Source organism: Barbus barbus, assembly GCF_936440315.1.
Source record: "Barbus barbus genome assembly, chromosome: 22".
Taxonomy (NCBI): Eukaryota; Metazoa; Chordata; class Actinopteri; order Cypriniformes; family Cyprinidae; genus Barbus; species Barbus barbus.
In genome coordinates this window covers 2,186,669-2,206,101 of record NC_136750.1, presented here as the reverse complement: position 1 = coordinate 2,206,101, position 19,433 = coordinate 2,186,669, and the positions used below count along the sequence as shown (strand labels likewise).

General features: G+C 37.5%; 2 protein-coding genes across 15 annotated transcripts in view; one reads left to right on the top strand and one right to left on the bottom strand.

Moving 5' to 3' along the window:
- The window catches only part of LOC306888563 (Friend leukemia integration 1 transcription factor-like), a 32,848-nt gene extending 30,485 nt beyond the window's left edge, over window positions 1-2,363 (top strand). For 10 of the 14 annotated variants that reach the window (XM_079446953.1, XM_079446951.1, XM_079446950.1 and 7 more), the window contains one exon: window positions 158-2,363. In XM_079446953.1, coding sequence (XP_079303079.1) covers window positions 158-687 — 530 coding nt within the window. In that variant the 3' untranslated portion in view covers window positions 688-2,363. The remainder of the gene's footprint in view (window positions 1-157) is intronic. The other 4 variants (XM_079446949.1, XM_079446945.1, XM_079446946.1 and 1 more) reach the window with 2 other exon arrangements.
- Window positions 2,364-3,604: 1,241 nt separating this feature from the next.
- Window positions 3,605-6,864, bottom strand: LOC306888318 (ATP-sensitive inward rectifier potassium channel 1-like). The gene is made up of 2 exons (XM_079446534.1): window positions 6,652-6,864; window positions 3,605-5,282 (listed from the first exon to the last, which is right to left on the bottom strand). The coding sequence occupies exon 2, from the start codon at window positions 5,267-5,269 to the stop codon at window positions 4,151-4,153; it is 1,119 nt and encodes a 372-aa protein (XP_079302660.1). The 5' UTR covers window positions 5,270-5,282; window positions 6,652-6,864; the 3' UTR covers window positions 3,605-4,150.
- Between the last annotated feature and the right edge of the window lie 12,569 nt (window positions 6,865-19,433).

The window sequence follows — 19,433 nt, the reverse complement described above, 5'->3', positions numbered from 1 at the left end:
ATTATTATTTTTGCAACCTCAGATTCCAGATTTTCAAATAGTTGTATCTCAGCTAAATATTGTCCAATCCTAACAAACCATACATCAATAGAAAGCTTATTTATTGACTCTAATTGAATGTTCTCTAGTAAAACACTGTGTCTGTGTGTTTGTCCAGGTTCAGGTCAGATCCAGCTGTGGCAGTTCCTGCTCGAGCTCCTCTCCGACAGCTCCAATGCCGGCTGCATCACCTGGGAAGGGACCAACGGAGAGTTCAAGATGACGGACCCCGACGAGGTGGCACGTCGCTGGGGCGAGCGCAAGAGCAAGCCCAACATGAACTACGACAAACTAAGCCGCGCCCTGCGCTACTACTACGACAAAAACATAATGACCAAAGTGCACGGCAAGCGTTACGCCTACAAGTTTGATTTCCATGGCATCGCTCAAGCCCTGCAGCCCCATCCCACCGAATCCACCATGTACAAATACCCAGCCGAGCTGCCCTACGTGCCAAGCTACCACGCTCACCAGCAGAAGGTCAACTTTGTCTCGCCCCATCCTCCCTCGATGCCCGTCACCTCCTCCAATTTCTTCGGGCCCGCCACCCCGTACTGGAGCTCTCCAACGGGAGGGATTTATCCCAATCCCAGCGTGCCGCGTCACGCCAATTCGCACGTGCCTTCCCACCTAGGCAGTTACTACTAAAACCCTTCACCTTTCACCCCTCTGCCCGTACGCCAAAACTTGAACTGCACTCGAAGCGAAGACAAAAAAAAAGCAAGCTGGAACTGGAGGGATTGTGGCCGCAAAGTTAACAGAAGGAAGCAACGTTGAAAGACGCTGGAAAAGAAAGAGAAAGTAGAGCAAAACGGACCAAAAAATGTCTGATCCTCTTTAAAATGGAGTACTACTTACTGGAGGATGTTGGATTGGTGTTTGTTTTGGAGAGCGTGCGCATGTTTCTTGTGTCTTTCTACATACGAAAGCTGCTCCGTCGGGCCAGAGTCCCTTATAGCCAATAAAGACCTATTATGTCTGAGTCGGCGAACGACTGAGAAAAGAATCACTGTAAACTCACCCTGTGTGTTTAATGCAATTGTGAACCCAGTGTTTATATTTTTGGACCTAGTTCCCGCTTCCCTTTGGATTTTATCGAAACCCACGAGTTTATCTTCTCAAGTCGTGACTGAAACTCTCTTTTCTAAAGCAAATCTGGCAACTGGAAAAAATGTTGGCTTTCAAGCACCGTTTGTCCTCCTCGCCGAGGACGTGGCGTCTGATTGTTTATTAGGAGCTTCTCAGGCTAGCTGGCTCGAGCTAAACTCTCTTACTCATCTTTAGCACTCCTCTATGCTGATGGCGTTGATGTGAAAGGATTGAAGCCTGCTTTACGTTTCTGACGCATGGTGTCCCGTTTCATAGGCCAGTGAAAATCCACTCGATTTCATCTTAAAACAGCCAAAGTGTTGAGTTCACATGAGATTTGTGTCTTGGATGGACTGAATGAATGTGGGCATCACGTGAAGTACCTCTTCGACCGTTAAAACAGCAGCATGAGACGTTGAAACCAGAGATTCGCGAACGCTGTGCGTTTGTCAGACCTATTTGCTAGTATTTTTTTTTTTTTTGATCAAAGGTCAACTAGGCATTAAAAGCATCTTACTGTATAAATTATGCAGAGCTATTTTCATATGTGACAGTGTTAAGAATCAAACGTTAATACGAGTTGACCTCGGTCAAAATGCAAACTTTTTTTATCAGTTACTGAAGGTAGTTTGTACTACGTAGGTGTTTTGTATCTGTACATATGGGCAATACGTTTATGAATGTTTTCTTGTATTTTTCAGAAAATGCTTTTTCTAAAGTTCTTGGTGCGTTGCCATGACAATAAGAAGGTTATTTTGATACATAGTTGATATTTTTATTCCTTAAAAGCAAATGCCTTACCAAACGTGCTTAGAGACAATCTGTTCTACATAAGTATAGGTTCCCTAAGTGCCATATCAATGCCTTAAAACCAAACTGTGTTATTGTGCCTAAAAAAAACAAAAAATGCTCGGACAGTGTTATACAAGTGTTTTCCCTTGTGCATTTTGTAGCATTAAGATACTAAAAGCTGATTGAAAATTCCCAGCTCTTCATCTCTTTAAGGGATAACTCTCAGATATGAAGGAATTATGCTATTTTATATATGCAAGTATTTGGATATTAAATTTATTACTATATAAATATATATGGAATATTGCAATTAATCTTTTTTTTTGTTAATTTTGTTGTTTCTGCAATTTATTAAGTATTACCTTTTGTAAAAGGGTCTGTTGTATAGGTAAAATGTGACTAAATAAATGTTTTTACATTAAAAATCTCTCCATATAACTTTTTTACTGTGTGTTATTTGAGCAGTGCGTGATTTGAAATGATATTTTGATCGAAATTGTTAAAAGGGTGGTGTTCTAAACCACTAAACTAAACATTTGGCTTACATTTGGTTCATATGATCAAATAAAAATAATGTCATCTGTATCTCAGCTGTTAAATATTAAATCACTCTTGTAAACAGATGAATAGGAAAATCTGTGCCTGGCATCAACATAACGGTTTATGAATCAATCTTATGGTCTAGACTACATGATATTTCATCTAATCCCGTACTGGTTGATCATAAACAATAGTAGGCACATCTGAAGATCATGATGACATTAAATCTAGTGAGTATTCTTTTATTTGGATTTTGATCTACTGTTTTGGTAAGGAAAAGACTAGATCATAAAATAAAAACTCACTGGAACTTCTGAGATGAATAACATAAAATAATAAAAACTAAAGAAATCAGTGATGTAATATCAGTGCTAAAGGATTGCAAACACATGGATAGTCTAAGGTAAGATATATTAATTCGAAGTGTTTGGCAGTGAGAGCTCTTCAGGGCATTATCTCCATCCCACGTCTAATATAGTTTAAAGCCTCTTTATTATTTGATGTGTCATGTAGTGAGTCAGCGGACCACAGCCTCAGACAGCAGAGCTCGATCACGCACCACCCTTCCTTACGCACAACTCTCCACGCTTATGCTTTATGAGCTTTACAAATTTCCAAGTAGTCAGCACTGCTAAGGGCAAAGCTGTGACACTGTCTGCTTTGTTTGGCTGTGTATGATGAGACTTTCCTGCAGGATTCATACTGGGGCCCTGCTGACTCCAGGGGAACCAGGAACCAGGAAATTATTGTATAAAAATGCCTTTTTTAAAAAAATTTTTTTATGTATTTAAAAAAAAAAAAAAAATATATATATATATATATATATATATATATATTTATTTATTTTTAAGGGGTAACCTGGCAATGGATTTTATAAATATATATATAAAAAAATGATGTATACATCCATTTGTAATATATATCTTGGTGTGGAATGGATACTGCATAAATATATAATTTTTACACACACCAAGAGTTTGTCAAGTTGACTCTTTGTCATTATTTTTTGTTGTCTTGTGCGCCCTCATGTGGTCATATTTTAACTGTGACTACAAAAAAAAAAAAGCTGGTTGTTTTTTTATGAAGCCATTTTCAATTTACTAATCCACAAATTCCAAATCTTCTTCTTATTATTTTTTATTTTATAAAAAAAACAACTGATATTTACAAAATTATATACAAAATACAAATGACATTTACACAATAATGCAATATTATCTACTAATTTACAATTAAATACACAATCCCAAAGTGATTCAGAGCGTAAAAGCATCTGCTGGTTCACTGGAATTTGAAATCAGTTCATCTTAGACTTTTATACATAGAGCGATTAATACAAGTCTATCTCATATGAATGAATTTTCAGATAATACTCTTACTCCTAATGACCCTGTAACAGAAGGCACTTCTAGTTTCACTTCAAGGACAATTTACACTTTTATATTTCTGATATTGTCAAAACAAAGAGTTTTGAACACTAGCTGCTCTTTAAAATAATAACTACATTCCAGAAAATAAAAAAGTGCCACTGCACTTCATCTTTCAGTGGGTAGATGAGGGAATTTCCAGAGATAAAACACTTTTCTTGCCTTTTGTGCTCACTATGAGGGACAAAAAGCATTCGTGTCCAGTGTTTCTAGTATAGTGCAAGACCTTGCAATGTCGCTCAGTGCATGTCAGTCAAAAAGCTTTACATTTTGGTGACGTTGGGCGTCTCAATGTCAATCACCTCAAAGCCCTGGTTATCAATGCCGCTGATGGAGTGGTGATGGTGTCCTGGCTCGTTGTGGTAGCAGTAGGCGCAATGAGCGGTCGGTACAGGCACCACCTTGGCGAAGTTGGAAAAGTCCACTCTATATTTTCCTTCTTTGCTCCGGGAGATGATTGGGAGGAAGTCGTAGCCCCACATGATCTCCTGAGGGATGTAGGAAGTCCTGACCTGGCAGGAGGAGCTGGTGGACTCGGCCGTGCCGTCGAGAAACACCACAAGCTCAAACTCCTGCTGATGCAGAGTGTCCACCGCCATATCGAAGAACGGGCTGGTTTTGTCGATGATGTGGTATAGGGTCAAAGGACACACAAAAAACAGGCTGTCCTTGCCGGCGTCCACCATGAAGTCAATGCTGACCTGGTCCAAGATGACAGTCTCACCTTCCGGAGTGATCGTGGTCCTCAGGAGCTTGCCGTAAACCTGGCTACCGATCATCAAGGTCTTGCGCAGGTTGGCCACTCGGATCTGAAGGCAAAGGGTGCCCTTTTTAGGGCAGATGACTGCTTGGTCTGTGAAGTTTATGGTCTTGGCTCTCTTCTTGGGAAGAGCGATTTTGGCCATAACCACGCCGCACCAGAAGCAGTTGATTATTGTTCCGATAAGACTCTGAATTATGATCAGAGCCACGGCTCCGGGACAGACGTCAGTGACGTACACGTTTCCGTATCCGATGGTGGTTTGGGTCTCCAGCGAGAAGAGGAAGGCGTAAGTCAGTGTGTTGACGCTGTAAACGCAGGCCGTGTGATTCGCGGGTGGATTCTGCCACTTTAGGTCGCCGTGGTCTCTGGCGAGCCAGTACCAGAGGAGGCCGAAGATGAACCAGCTGAGGGTGAAGGACGCCACAAAGTGCAAGATGACAAACCGCCATCGGGTCTCGACGAAGGTGGTCCATATGTCCAGGACGTAGGCAAAGCGGTTTCGGTGCATCACGTTGCCGAACTCGATGTTGCAGCGGCCGTCTTTGGTCACCAGGCGGTATTTGCGAACTCGCCGCTCTGAGATGTACTCCTTCACCACTTCTCTCAAGGAATGAGTCATTTTGAGGGTCTGTCTGGGAAGAGAGTGAAGCGATATTTGTTAAAACCAAACTAAGACCCAAGGCAAAACAAAACAGCACACCGGAAACTCTCAGCTACAGCGACAGAGAACGTGTTGTCCAACAGACTGAAGTATTTAGCGATAAACACCGCCTATTGTTATGCATGAGACAAGAGTCAAATCTGTCCACATACCGTACGTGCATGAACACCTGGGTTGATTTCACATTTTGCAAACAGTAAACAATTCTTTAGAATCTGGGCCTTTTCAAATAACATTCCCAATAACTTTGAGAAACACATTACAGTTGCAATGTTATTAGTTGCTGAGGCTCTTTATTGTTACATCACAGATATCAGATTGAACAAATTCAGTGTATTTTTTCTCTCTCTCTCTAAGACATTATGAGAGTTGATTTGAAAGTAATTCTAGTGCAAGAATCAATGTATGAGTGAGCGTGTTGTAGTTTATTAGCCACTGGCCAATCTCTTAGATCTATGCAGCATGGCATCAATGTTTTGAGTTCAAAACATAGTATTGTGCAGGGAACTGCTCAAATGAATCGATAATCAGATGCTGTAATCATAATTTGTGTGAAAAGGAATAAAAGTGGTTGATGTTTTACTACCTCAAGTGTTTATTTCAGTATTAAACTGCAGTGAAATGTTTGTATAGGTGCGTTTTTTTATTTTAAATGAGCCTGGGTTGATTTGAAGGCAAGTGATAACTCACATTTGAGTTGCTCTACGAGCTTAAAATATGACTATAATTAAAAAAATATTTTTTTTTATGAGCTATGCATACAAGTGCAAATCAGTTTAATCAATAAGCCCTAAATTGTCAGTTTCGTCTTGCACCTGACTGTGTTCGACAGGCCTGTGGCTTCTCCGCAGGCTTTGATTCACAATCATGTTACTCTACTTGTCACATTCTGAATGTTTCACTGTACTTAACTACAACAGTAAATAAAAGCATTGATAAATGCAAGCGTCGCATGGCAGCGTGTTCAGGGCAGTTAGCTGCGGGTAATCTCCGCTTATCTGTCGTTTATGAGCGGCTGAGTGCTGCTCGGTTCACTCCAGATCCATTTGTTCCATCTCTGGAGTGTGCTTAATGTTTAATGCAGAGCCTATTAGAATACACATCAACTCTGTCCCGAAGCTCAATTACAGCACAGAATAGCAACTGTTCAGTCCAGCCAGAGGAACCCGCAGTTCCCATCCGCCACCAATCATCTGCTGTGCAGATTTATGAATTTAATGTTCCCAAAATACCATGAGGGATATCGGTGCTGATGAGTGAAGCAGACCGCACATCGGATGAGCAGAGCTTTACACTGCAGACCTAAGAAAGCATCACAGATGTAGAGATGTCCAGCTTACCTGCTACAGAGGTCGAGGTGCCAAAAATTCACTCGCTCTCTGGTTCTCTTGCTTGTGGGATTTCGTCCGCTCTTTCCCGACTTTTAAATGTGAGCTAAAGCAGGAAATTGGAAATTAACATGTGTATGTTACTCATTAATAAGTTGTGTCCCTCCTTAACTCTTTCACACTCCACTGCTCTCTCTTTCTCTCTCTTTCTATGCAGGTGTCTCTGACAACTCAAGCCCGACTCTTCCCTTTTGTAGGCTTCCCTCCTACTCACACAGTCATGCCGTGTTTATCCCTTGTTTATGTATACACAAAAATGCTTTACGCAAGGGGAGCATGCAGGGTACATTTACTCAAGACGGAAGTACTTATCGACACACGTACACACTCCCGCACGACACACTGTAACCACTGATCTGTTAAAGGTACCTCCACAAAATCACTTATCACTTATTGCTTTGCCATAAATATTCGTCAGCAGCAATGCTCATGTTATATTAAGCGATGCTTGCAGTGATAAATCAGTCTTCTGTGAATGTTTCGGGTCACCAGCAGGCTGCAAACCACAAAGGTCAAAGGTCACGCTTTGCTGCAACTCCAGTGGTTTTGAATTGGGGATCTATAGAGGAATATCTATTGTGCATATTTGCATTTTTGTATGTTTTTGGTAAAAACTATTCAAAAAATATTCAGTATACAAAGTTCGGTCACACTTTATTGTAAGGTCCAAGTCTCACTATTAACTAACTATTAATATGACTTTTGCCTCAATAAACTACTAATTTGCTGCTTATTATTAGTTAATAAGGTAGTTGTTAATTAGGATTTAGGGATCTGAAATACAGTAATGCAGAATAAGATATTAATATCTGCTTTATAAGCATTAATAGACAATGCATGCTAGTTAATAGTGTGAAGAGGTCTTTAAAATTAAGTGTTACCCGAGGTCTAATATTCAGACACAATCCCTTAGCAAGACATTAATTTGTTAGTAAATGATGAGGAATGTATTTTCAGTATCAATCCGAACATGTATTAATGTATGTGTGCTAGAAACACACTTTACTTATTTTGATGAAATCACATTAGTATCGTATATAAGTCTGATCTCATAAATCATTGCATTCACGATCAATCAGGTGGACTTTATCAGACTGTTTCTTCTAGAAGTGCAAATCAGATATTAGTCACTGAATGATTGTGAAAAGATGTCAGTCATCTGTAATATGACACAGAAGATGATGAAGCCCAGGACTATATAAGTTCACAGAGTGACTGGTGTTTCAGACAAGCAATCTCTCATCTTTCATTCTCTGATCTTTTGTTCTTTGGACAGTGAGTGAAAATGACAGTGTCTCAGTTTCACCAGAGAGCTCAAAGCCTTTCTCTTTCCACAGAGACTGGTTCTAGAGACTGCTGACACTGATAGTGTCCTTTGTCATTGAAATGAAGGACTGGTGTAATCAGGGCTGTCGAAATCGCTAAAATCACTTTCTGGAAATACTCTTTTCTTGCTTTAACAATCAAATCATATAATTTACAATTTATTAAAAGTTCCTGTTACATATTATTTTACACAAAAGTTAGTTCCGCCCCTTAAAATGTATTCTAATTGAGAGACCCACAACAGTTTTTACTGCGTCGTTTGGAACTTGTCAATATTATGTCAAAAATGCAGGTTTCTAATGCTGTGTGCACACCAAAAGTGAATTTGCGCGAGTAGATTTCATACAAAGTCGATGCAAAGATGCAAATTCACGCGCTGGGCGATGCAGGTGATGCGTTTGCGATATTCACCTTAAAGGGATACTCCACCCCAAAATGAACATTTTGACATTGATCACTTACCCCCATGTCGTTCCAAACCCGTAAAACCTTTGTACGTCTTTGGAACACAATTTAAGATATTTTGGATGAAAACCGGGAGGTTTGTGACTGTTCCATTGACTGCCAAGTAAATTGCCTGGACGCAAAATGTGTATCAGCCTCGACACAGGGATGCACAGTTTGCGTTCAAATCAAAGCATAAATCAATGTAGAAGACGCATCCCTGTGTCGAGGCTGATACAGAAGACAGTACACATTTTGCGTCCAGGTGATAATCTCCAAAATGGCGCTACGGTGACGCAGAAGAGATGTTGTGGTGCATAATTGTTGAATAAAGTCACTATTTTTGTTTTATTTCCGTACAAAAAGTATTCTTGTCGTTTCATAACAGTCAGATTGAACCACTGATGGCAGATGGACTATTCTGGCGATGTGTTTTATACTTTTCTGGACCTCGACAGTGTAATTTATTTGGCAGTCAATGGAATAATCACAAGTCGTTTAAGGTTTGGAACGACATGGGGGTAAGTGATTAATAAAAATGTTCATTGTGGGTGGAGTATCACTTTAAGCATCTCCCATACAAGTTTAAAAAAATTGAAGTTTAAAGTTGAACAAAACCAACCAGCGATCGAAGAGTTTATCAACACATCCGGTTTGACATGTCCAGTTCAGAAAATTGTTCTTATTGTTTTCATGCTTCTTATTCACGCGAGTGACGTAAAAACTTCCCATGCGTAATCTTGAGCGAGTGATGAAAATATTCGCTTTGCTTTTGGTGTGAACACACGTAAGAAATGGCGATGAAAAAATTCCACTCTTTAATGTACTTTTTATACTGAGCAATATCACATTCACCATTGTACTTTTGGTTTGAGTATCGAGATTTTGATTAACTGTGATGTTCATTTCAACGTGATGTTACTTAAAAAGATAGTTCACCCAAAAATGCAAATTTTATCATCATTTACTCACTCTCCTGTCATTCCAAACCAGTGTGACTAGCTATTGTTTTTTTAGTTTTTTAGTGCATAACAAATTAGACTTTGAAGAATGTTAGGAACCAGTTTTGTTCCATTGGTTTCACTCTATGGATGGACAAAAACACTAAACAAAACAAAAAAACTGAGACATTTGTAAAAAGTATCTTCTTTTGTGCTCCACTTATGTAGAATGACATAAGAGTGAGTGAGTAAATAACATAATTTTTATATTTTGAGTGAACATCAATCACACAACTAGCAAGGAACACTTTAGACATTCAAAGCAATGCTAAACGCTTTGATTTGCATGTAATTGTGAGTTTCCATTTGTCAACACAGCGCTGTTTTCTTTTATGATTGGATTTCAAATTGGCCTTGTGTTTACTGGTTAACTGAATCCATTTAAAGCAATGGTGTTTTAGAGTTCAAAGAGCCTTGAGCACATACACAGAGAAATGCCTGATTTTTTTAACTTTTCCCTCATTCAAACTATTCACAGAAGCGTTGACTTCTTAGTCGAGGTGGCAAAGTAAAGTTTCTCTTCACCCTTCTGTGATCATAATGATATAATCACCTGTGCCAGGTGGCTGAGGGGGGATTTCATTACTGAAGTGTGAACGTTAATGACCAACTTAGTTCCATTGAACGACTCGATTGAGTCACACACTCCAGGTAACACTCCCACCCATATTTTCTGCTTTTGTTGCCTGCTTTTTTACTCCTAAATCCAATAGTTGGTGTGGCTTTTGAGCAGCATTTGGATCCAAACGTTATAAGCATTATTTTCTAAGCTAGAATCTATTTAATAAGTTTTTTATTAAATATTTTCATAATACATTTTGTGTATCATTTACTTCAAGTCCTGGAAGTCATTAGCATTCATGGTCAATGTATGAAGTTCTTTGTACGGTCATGGTTTCTATTTAAATACCAGCAAAAACCAGATTTACTTCATAAACCAACCTTGACTTGACATCAGGAGAACAAGCCATTCCTGTCATGGAATGAATGATACTGTGTTAATTCATTTTTGTGTTTTATTAAGTTTGCCTTACAGTATCACAAACAAATTACTTTGTTTAAAATGCAAATATGCCGAATTAAAGCTCAAAGTTCTTCACACATTGTGCATTTGCAACTGCTACAGTATTTTGTTGCAATGCAATGAAGATCCTGTAGCTGTGGGGTGTAAAGTTTAGGAGCAAAACGAGTCAAAACCATCAAACTTTCTGAATCCACCGACCTCATTTGATACTGAACAGACCCACATCCAGATTTAAGACAATAAGGATGAATCAAGCTATTGAAATGGGCCTGATAATTTATATACTTTTACACTACAAAACATGAAACATTTATCAAAATCAACTAGCGGTGCATTAAATGTACACATTTTCTCAATTCATGCTTTAGGTTCACCAATTCCTGAAATCTATCTATCTATCTATCTATCTATCTATCTATCTATCTTGTCATGCAGATGCACAAATCAAACTAAAGTGTCCAAGTAGGCAATGCACACTACTGTTTAAGCTACTGCAGATGGCCCTGAAAATGAACATCAAATGTATGATTATGCATAAATGCATTTTTGTGTTTTGTGAGTTTTTAGATGTTGTCTTATTACTCTAACTCATACACACAGCTTTAAAACGGGATGCAACCATGCACTAAAAAACATGCACCATTTTTTTATTTTTGAAAAGCTTCTCTACAATCGAACTGATTAAAAAATAATCACTCATTGGTTGATCAATTTTTCTAACAGGGCCGCTTAAGTGTAGCTGAACCAGTTTAAATAATGTGGAGCTTGTAGTTTTCTTCTGTTTTATTTCTTTTTTCTGACTTACAGATTTAACAAATCTGGCATCTCAGCTGTGGAGAGAAAAATTGCAAGTAAAAACTGCAACTCACCTTCTTTAGAGTCGAGAAAACAACCCTCAATCGCTTCAGCATCCTTTAGCGTTTCCTTTTTAATCTAGAATGAGCTGATTCTGCATTTCAAGCCTCTTTTTTATTGACTCACTTTCTGAGAGTACAAAGAGTTCATAAAATAGATACATAGTACTTAATAATGTGCCAGATCCTGTTTAGATTCTCGTTTGGCTTGATAAATACAGCCGTCAGACCTGGTGTCTAGCCAGCACAAAGCTGTCAGTATAGACAAGGCCAAGGACTGCTGGCAAACAGAGGCTGTATTTTAGCCAACAGCTCCTTGTTTACTTCAAGAATAAAAGCATCTGCTCCACGTCTCATGTATTGAAACATCACCTCTAAGTACTTTAAGAATATTTATGGCACCTGCAAGTGGAACCATTGCAGTTACTGCTTTCTGAAAGGAGTCGCTCCTGAGCAAAAACAAACACGTTGTACCCAAGAATAATCAGCTTCATCAAGACTTCAGAGATGCAAATGAAACCTCTGTTATCAGGCCTGCATTTAACTGTGAAGTCTGTATAGTCTGCTAAACGCACAGCTAATGTGAAGAACCGATCCACATGACAAGCACTGATGTTATACTCTATTATGTGGGCGCTGAACACCACTTCAAGCTAAAATGAGACAGTCCAGTGTGATTTATTATGAAACTCAGCTCCGTGGGTGAGTAAAGCGCACTGAACTATTGAACAGCACATATGTAGCCTGACTATACATTCATCAGTAATGTTGTCATCTACAGTAGAGCAAATAAAAGATTCATAAAGGGACAGTTCAGCCAATAATCTGCCATCATTTACTCATCCTCATGTTTTAACATATATAAACATAATCTCAGGATATATCCTTCCCACAGAATATTTACGACTTCATTAATGTTGCATATGTAGAAGAAAGAAAGAAAGAAAGAAAGAAAGAAAGAAAGAAAGAAAGAAAGAAAGAAAGAAAGAAAGAAAGAAAGAAAGAAAGAAAGAAAGTTTGGTTAATTAAAACGACAAAAAGACGTTTTCTTTATTTGAAATAAAAGGAACATTAACTGATAAAATAAAATAAAATACTAAAATTAAATAAAATAAAATAAATTACAAAAATAAATTAAAATAAAATATGATCAAATAAATAAATAATATAAAATATTTTAGCTATAATTGCCATAACATCCCATTATTTAAAAAAATAAACTAAAACTAAAGAAGCTAAACTAAAAATATATAATAATAAAACTTTAGAGACATGTTTAAAACTACTACTACTACTACTAATAATAATAATAATAACAATAATAATTATTAACAATAACAATAAATAATAGCAACAACACTAAAATTACTAAACTAAAACAGGAAATTGTATCTAACATGTAAATGAATACAAAAAGTATGCAATTAAAATCTAATTCTAAATATTAGCAAAAACTATAATAGTTGATCAGTGGTACAAAAAAAAAAAAAACGCGGCGTCATGTTTCATTTCATGGTTCACAAATTATCATTATTTATTATTACCATAAGTAATTGTGTCTTGACAAAGCACATGAGAATCAGTGCCATTATTATTTAATGTATTATTATTTAATCATAAGTAATTGTCATACAAAATAAATTGATATGTATTTTTAAGAAAGTGTTTTTATTTATGTATTTAGTGAAAGACACTCATGTCTCATCATACAGAGGGAAACGGCAATGACCTAATGTATATTTATGTACTAAAGTAGCAGATTATTCCTGAAGTTCGCAGTTGTAATTATGATTCAAAGAGCTGTTCAGTTGCAAGTTTGCAACTCATAATTATGGTAATTCTTAGTATTTTCCACCTCAGTACTCGGGGAACACAGTCAAACCAGCAATGACGTATATTGGAGATAACACTGTGCTGTGCTTTTCTTTTTCTTTTTTACAAAATAATAAACTGTACAGAAGTGAAATGTTAAAGAAATGGTGATTACAATAAACCTTGCAAACGAGTTCAACACTGCAAGTGAACACAAAACAACTGAATTTCAAGGGCATGTTATAACATCAAATATAATGCCGCTTTTTCTATTAACGAGGACAAAAAGGGACAGAAATCCCTCAGACTATAAGCTTTTGTTGTCACATCAACTATGATGCACATATTCCTGTTAAGAAGGATACAAGAGAAAATCATGTCAGTCAGGTGACAATAACACTCACAGTGCTTTACACTCCAGCCGTGTAATCGAGGTTTGTTTGTAATGGCGGGTTTGTTCAAGAATTGCTCAAATTGGTCCTGTAAATTAATTCTGACACAGAAGAAAATGTTGATGGAATAGCCTGCTAGAGATGAAAAAAATAGGTTTATATTTTTTTAATAATGTATGTATATATCAAAAAATAAAATACAGTGTGTATAGTATGTTACTTGATGATTTTTCTATAATTGTTACACGTGAATGTATTTTCTTGGATCGAAATATATGAAGTGCAAAGTTTTTTTTTTTTTTTTTTTTTACAAATAGAAATTTGAAATATATGTCAGTAATATAAAAATATACCAAAAAGTATATAGAAAGAAAATATCTTAACATAAATAAATTTTAAAACATTTTTGAGGAAATATTTATTGCATTTTTTTAAATATTGTGAAATGTATTTATATATATATATATATATTTATATATGTGTGTGTGGGGGGGGGGGGGGGCTGCATTCTTATCCATTCCCCTTGGCAAAATTGCTATTTAATTAAATTGTTCAAAAATAAATTGCTCCAGCTCTTTCTGTTCAAATAGGGACCATTTATATACACTAATTTGCATCTTGCCACAGATTCTCAATCAGAATGAGGTCTGGCTTTTGACTAGGCCTTTCTAAGCATGTGGATTGTTGTGCAGCTTTGGCAATATGTTTTATTGTCGTTGTCCTTCTGAACTTTAACACTAGTCTCAAATCTGTGCAGTCTGAAATAGGTTTTCTCAAGAATTGCCAATTGGTTTCATCCATCTTCCCCTCAACCTGCTTACAAATCAAGGACTTGCTACCACTACTTTGTTTCAGTGTGGGATAAAGTTTTTATGCATTCACTTTTATCAAAAATAACTTTCAATGCATTGCATTCAAGATAGAAATGTATCAGTTCTTGCACTCTCTAGTATTCAAACCCATAATTTCAGAATCACTATATAACACTCCACTGTTTGAGCTAAATACATTCTTTAAACATGGTTGCAACCATAGCATATTATTTTTATGTTTTAGAAATTAACTCCTTGCTGCTCTGTGGGATGTTTGAGATATGTTGTTTAAAACTCAAACCCGACTGCTTCTCATGACCTGGCTTTTTCAAACAAAGATGTAAATCCCTTTGTTTGTTTTTACCTTGCATCGTCAGTAGGAAAATGCACATTGTATTTGATGTTCAAACATTCCTTTGTGGCCTGTGTTATTTATTTATTTTTCCCTTCATGCACCTCAATAGGAAAATGTGCATCATTGATGTCACGCCTTTGAAACACAAGTGGATCCACTTTCGTTTGGATCCACATTTAGTTTTTCTTTGGTTAACAAGCACTGATCAATCATTCAAAATAAGACCAGGAATGTGCATAAATTAAACAGGTTCAGTTTTTATGTCATGTTGAATTTATGTTTCCATATATTGTTAAAAGATATTATAAAACTAGTCTTTATTAATGTTACAATTAACAAGTGTCAATCTTCAGTCGTGTGTCATGTGTTCCCGCCTCATGTTTCCATATTTGGATTGTTTCCTGTCCTTAAGTGTCATTATTAGTTAATTCTACTCCAGCTGTGTTTGTCTAATTATCTATGATTATCTCTTGCATTTTAGTCCTGTCTGTTCAGTTAGATTTTGTCTGGTCTATTCGTTACTCTCCTGTCGCTGAAGTGGAGGCGGTTGCTGAGGGACCCTTGGAGGGCCCCTGACTTCTCGTCATGCCCAGAGGAAGCCTCAGCATCCGAGCTCAGCCCTAGTAGGGCTTCCTGTTCCTGTGGGCTGTGTCCTGTCCTGTTTGTTTAGCCCCGGAGGGCTCCTGATACCCCCTAGCTGCCCCATGGATTTTTTTTTTGGTGGGGTAGTAGGACTCTAGCTGAAGTGGCCGGGCCGAGGGGACCATCTGGCATGGCCACCTGAGCTCCCTACACCGCCATGGCTTTCAGAGCTCCCCGCTCCACCTTGTCCGATCTCTCTGTTCCTCTCTGGAGGCCCCCATCCCGTATCCAATCCGTGTGTGTCCTGAGAGGTCTGCTGCATTGGGGTCTGACAAACCAATAATAACTTGATCTCTTAGTAATACATCTTTATCTTCTAGGTGTCACCTCTATGCTTTAACCTGGAGAACAACACACAAAGTTAGAGAGCAATAGATTTAATAGACGGCATGGCATCCTGGCTACAAATGAAAAACTGCACCCTCAAGACTGCAACTGAACGTCACTAATGGAGTTACACGTGGGAATGATTTGCTGATTTTGAGGGCCAAAGCTCCAGGTCGCCTACAACATTTCTGGTTAGATCGATGTTCTGTAGGATCCAATCTAATTAATGTGATGTATATGTTCTTGTTCTCCACCACCTGCTCCATGATCTCTGCTAGTGCTTCATGCTGGCATTCGCAGCCGCTCAACCTGAGGTCAATCCGGTCAGCTCTGCCAAACGTGTGTCGTACCTTATAAAGGACCCTAAGAAATGTTCCTGAACTGGGGGCCAAACTGTGCCATGCAATAAACATGACCAAAACAAACATTTTGGGTTTGAAGCATAATGTTTGACATTAGCAAGCCTGTCATCCTATATTTCACAGCTGAATTTCAAAGATGGACAATCCTTGAGCAACTGGACAATTTCTTGAACTCATGTTTTGCCATTTTACTTGCATTTAGTCTCTTGTCTGTCTCAATTAATCAATCAATCAATCAACACTTACTACAATTTCCACCCTTCACTCTGCTGTAATTCCAAAATGAGGTGCTTGTGTACTTAAAAAATACTTCATTAAATGTGTGAAATGTCATTTGTAATTCATTTCATAAAGGTTTTGTAAAAGCTTTTCCTATTTCAACAAGTCTTATAAACTGTATCAGGTTCAGGCTGAGGAACATACATCATCTTTTCAGTAAAGCGCTCTGAGCGACTGCAGAAAAATCCTTGAGAACAATATTCTCATCAACCAATGTCTACTTGAGACACTTGGATAAATGACCTACAGGCTGGACTTGAGCCACTGAAGACAAATTCACTGGATTTTTACCCACCAATTTCACCACATTGTAATATTCCACATGCATTTCCAACAAGATCAGCCATACATTTCATTTTTAACAAACTATTCGTGTAATTGAGAGGTATGTGAAGTATTTGCCCAATTAATGCTGTTTGATTCATACAGATCTGCTATACAAATAAGGTGATTTTCTTCCTTAGTGTGTGGGAGTGAAAGACAAGATCCTGACCATGAGCATTGGTTTTGCCTGTCTATATACATAATAACAAGGAGACAAATGCACCAAAAACAGACACCCAACCCACACAATATATACAAATTAAACGAGCAGACTGGTGATGTTGAGTTCATTGCTTCAATCTGCAACAGTCTTTTTGCTTAAAACCACTTACTATTAAACCAACAATAGTTTTTGAAACCTGGGATACTTTATACATAGAAGTAGAAGAAATAATCATAAAAGTGAGCACTTCCAAGCACTTATACCTGAGGTTTCCCACAGACTGCCTGCATTTATACTCCGTTTTCTGCATTCAAATGTTATTTCAATGGTTAGCCAAAGATTCCTTCAGACAAACTCCTGCTGGAAAACAACTCAAAACGATCTAACAGACTGTCTGGCATATTAGCTACACTTTAAAGTCTGCAGCTCAAGTAAAGTCCCTCTAAAGACGGCAGCGGTATGCGTCCCCAAATCATCCAGTCAATAAATCGAATATTTCAGTGGAAGTGTATCATTCTTCTGCTTCAACAGTTACATTTCCCTTCTCCCACTAAAGCTCCTAATATACATTTTCACTGTTTTGCTTGCTCATCTGTTGAATATCCAACATATACTGCATATCATTTCCATTACTTAGATCCAGAAACACAGGAACACAGGAACAGTGATGAAATGTTACCACAGGTTGATTAATGACAAAGTTAAATAATATTACATTATCTGGAAAATGTCAAAGTTTAAAGTATGTTAAGGTGTGATGGATTAAATCAGTCGAATAGCAAAACATGACTGTCTGGCAACCGCAGAATAATTTGAGATTTGATCATTTATGCAATTAATTTTTTTTTTTTCCCCTGCCTGGAGCTTTCATCTCATCTGGACATGTTAGTATACACATGAGATTAAGTACTATTGATTTCTTTAGACTTAAAAGACTATTCAAAAATATCTTTAACATCAGAGGTCTTGATGGCTTCATCGATATATTCATGGTACACATGCTGTTCACTATCATCTTTTCCTCTGTGCCTCTGAAACACCAGAGTGAAATAAAATCAGGCATTTAACCGATTCTGTTATTCACTACTGTTGCACCCAAGGAGTTGCCCGTATTGGCCGCAGGCCTTGTTTTTTCTACATTTTCTACTTCACATCATCAGCAATGTGAACAATATCTCTCCATCTCTGCAGGCAGCCTATAGTGCTCAGTATGGCATCAGCAAATCACTTTCTTCGTCTCCCTGCACTGCTCCCGTTCCCCAATCCTCCAGCGATAACTGACGTGTCTAACCGCTTACACCTTGACGAAGTATTATTTTGTAAGTCAAGAAAAAAGATTAACCCTGACTGTATTTACCCCAGCAGGAGGTATTAACTCATTTACATTCTCCTGTTTCCATCATCACCTTATGCTCACAGCTAATTGAATCCTTGGGGAACCAAATCCTCACAGTTACACAAAATTAACACTGAGATGCATATGTGCATTTTTTGCCCTCCTAAAGTGGTTTTCTCATCGTACATTCTACAAAATGTATAATTTGGAGGTATTATTTCATTTTTCTATTTTATTATTTCTGTCATGAGAACTCCCTGAGGGATTGGGATGGTAATGCACATGACAATGTTAATGTATTTGGTCTTGGTGGAATAGATATGCTATGCTGCTGCTGCTGCGGCAGAGCAAGTATTGAGACTCGCTACTGCCAATACATCCACAACATGCTGCTGTGAGCATATAGGAAATACTGCTGCTGCACATATGACACATATATGAATAACCCCATATAGCATACACGAATAACCTCGTAGCAGATCTATACAGGTGGAGCTGGGGAAGGTGGAGGGTTTCTGAAGTGCACTGCCAAACTGCTACAGCAAACAAAAGCCAGGTATTTGAATATTGAGCAATGAGCTCATTGTCTACTGATACAGGAGAAAACCAATCAGATGAGCCATATGATAATGATATCATTAGGTCAGATTAAGTTGGACCTATCGGACTGTGCCAGTTTTCATGCCAGAACTCTGTATAGTGTGTAGTTTAATATTCCTCATTTCTATACTGTGTCAATTTTTATTTATGTATTTATTTATTGTTTGTCTGTCTATCTGATATCTATATATGCAATTACATTTAGGTAATATCATGTTCTTGTTTGAATTAATATTCACACAGACACAAAGTAAAATATATATTTGATTTAAGTGATTTCACTGTATAATCCCCCTTAAAGAAAATATTTTTTAATAATAATAATAATTATATTAATAATAATTATTATTATTAAGAATTGAATGTCCACAAGGGGAGGTTTAGTCAGATTTACTGTGCCGGGGTAGTGATTTTATAAGGTTTTAAATGTATGAAAATAAAAATGAAAAGGCAAAGGTTGTGCTAAATAAAGATATCCTCTGAACATAAGTGTTTAAAGCCTTTTGTTTTTTCACATTCAGCGATCAGAGCAAAACGAATTACTGACAGACTGCTACAGAACAAAGCTTTTTTATTTATTATTTATTTTTTCATTCTGTATCTATCATCCTGTCCTGATTGTTCATCTTGCCCTTGGTATGTTTTCTCTTTATTATTTTATTATCACTCCCATTGTTTTCT

Bases quoted from the DNA above. Each gene is read 5' to 3' on its own strand.
- LOC306888318 (XM_079446534.1), bottom strand. From the start codon at position 5,269: ATGACTCATTCCTTGAGAGAAGTGGTGAAGGAGTACATCTCAGAGCGG.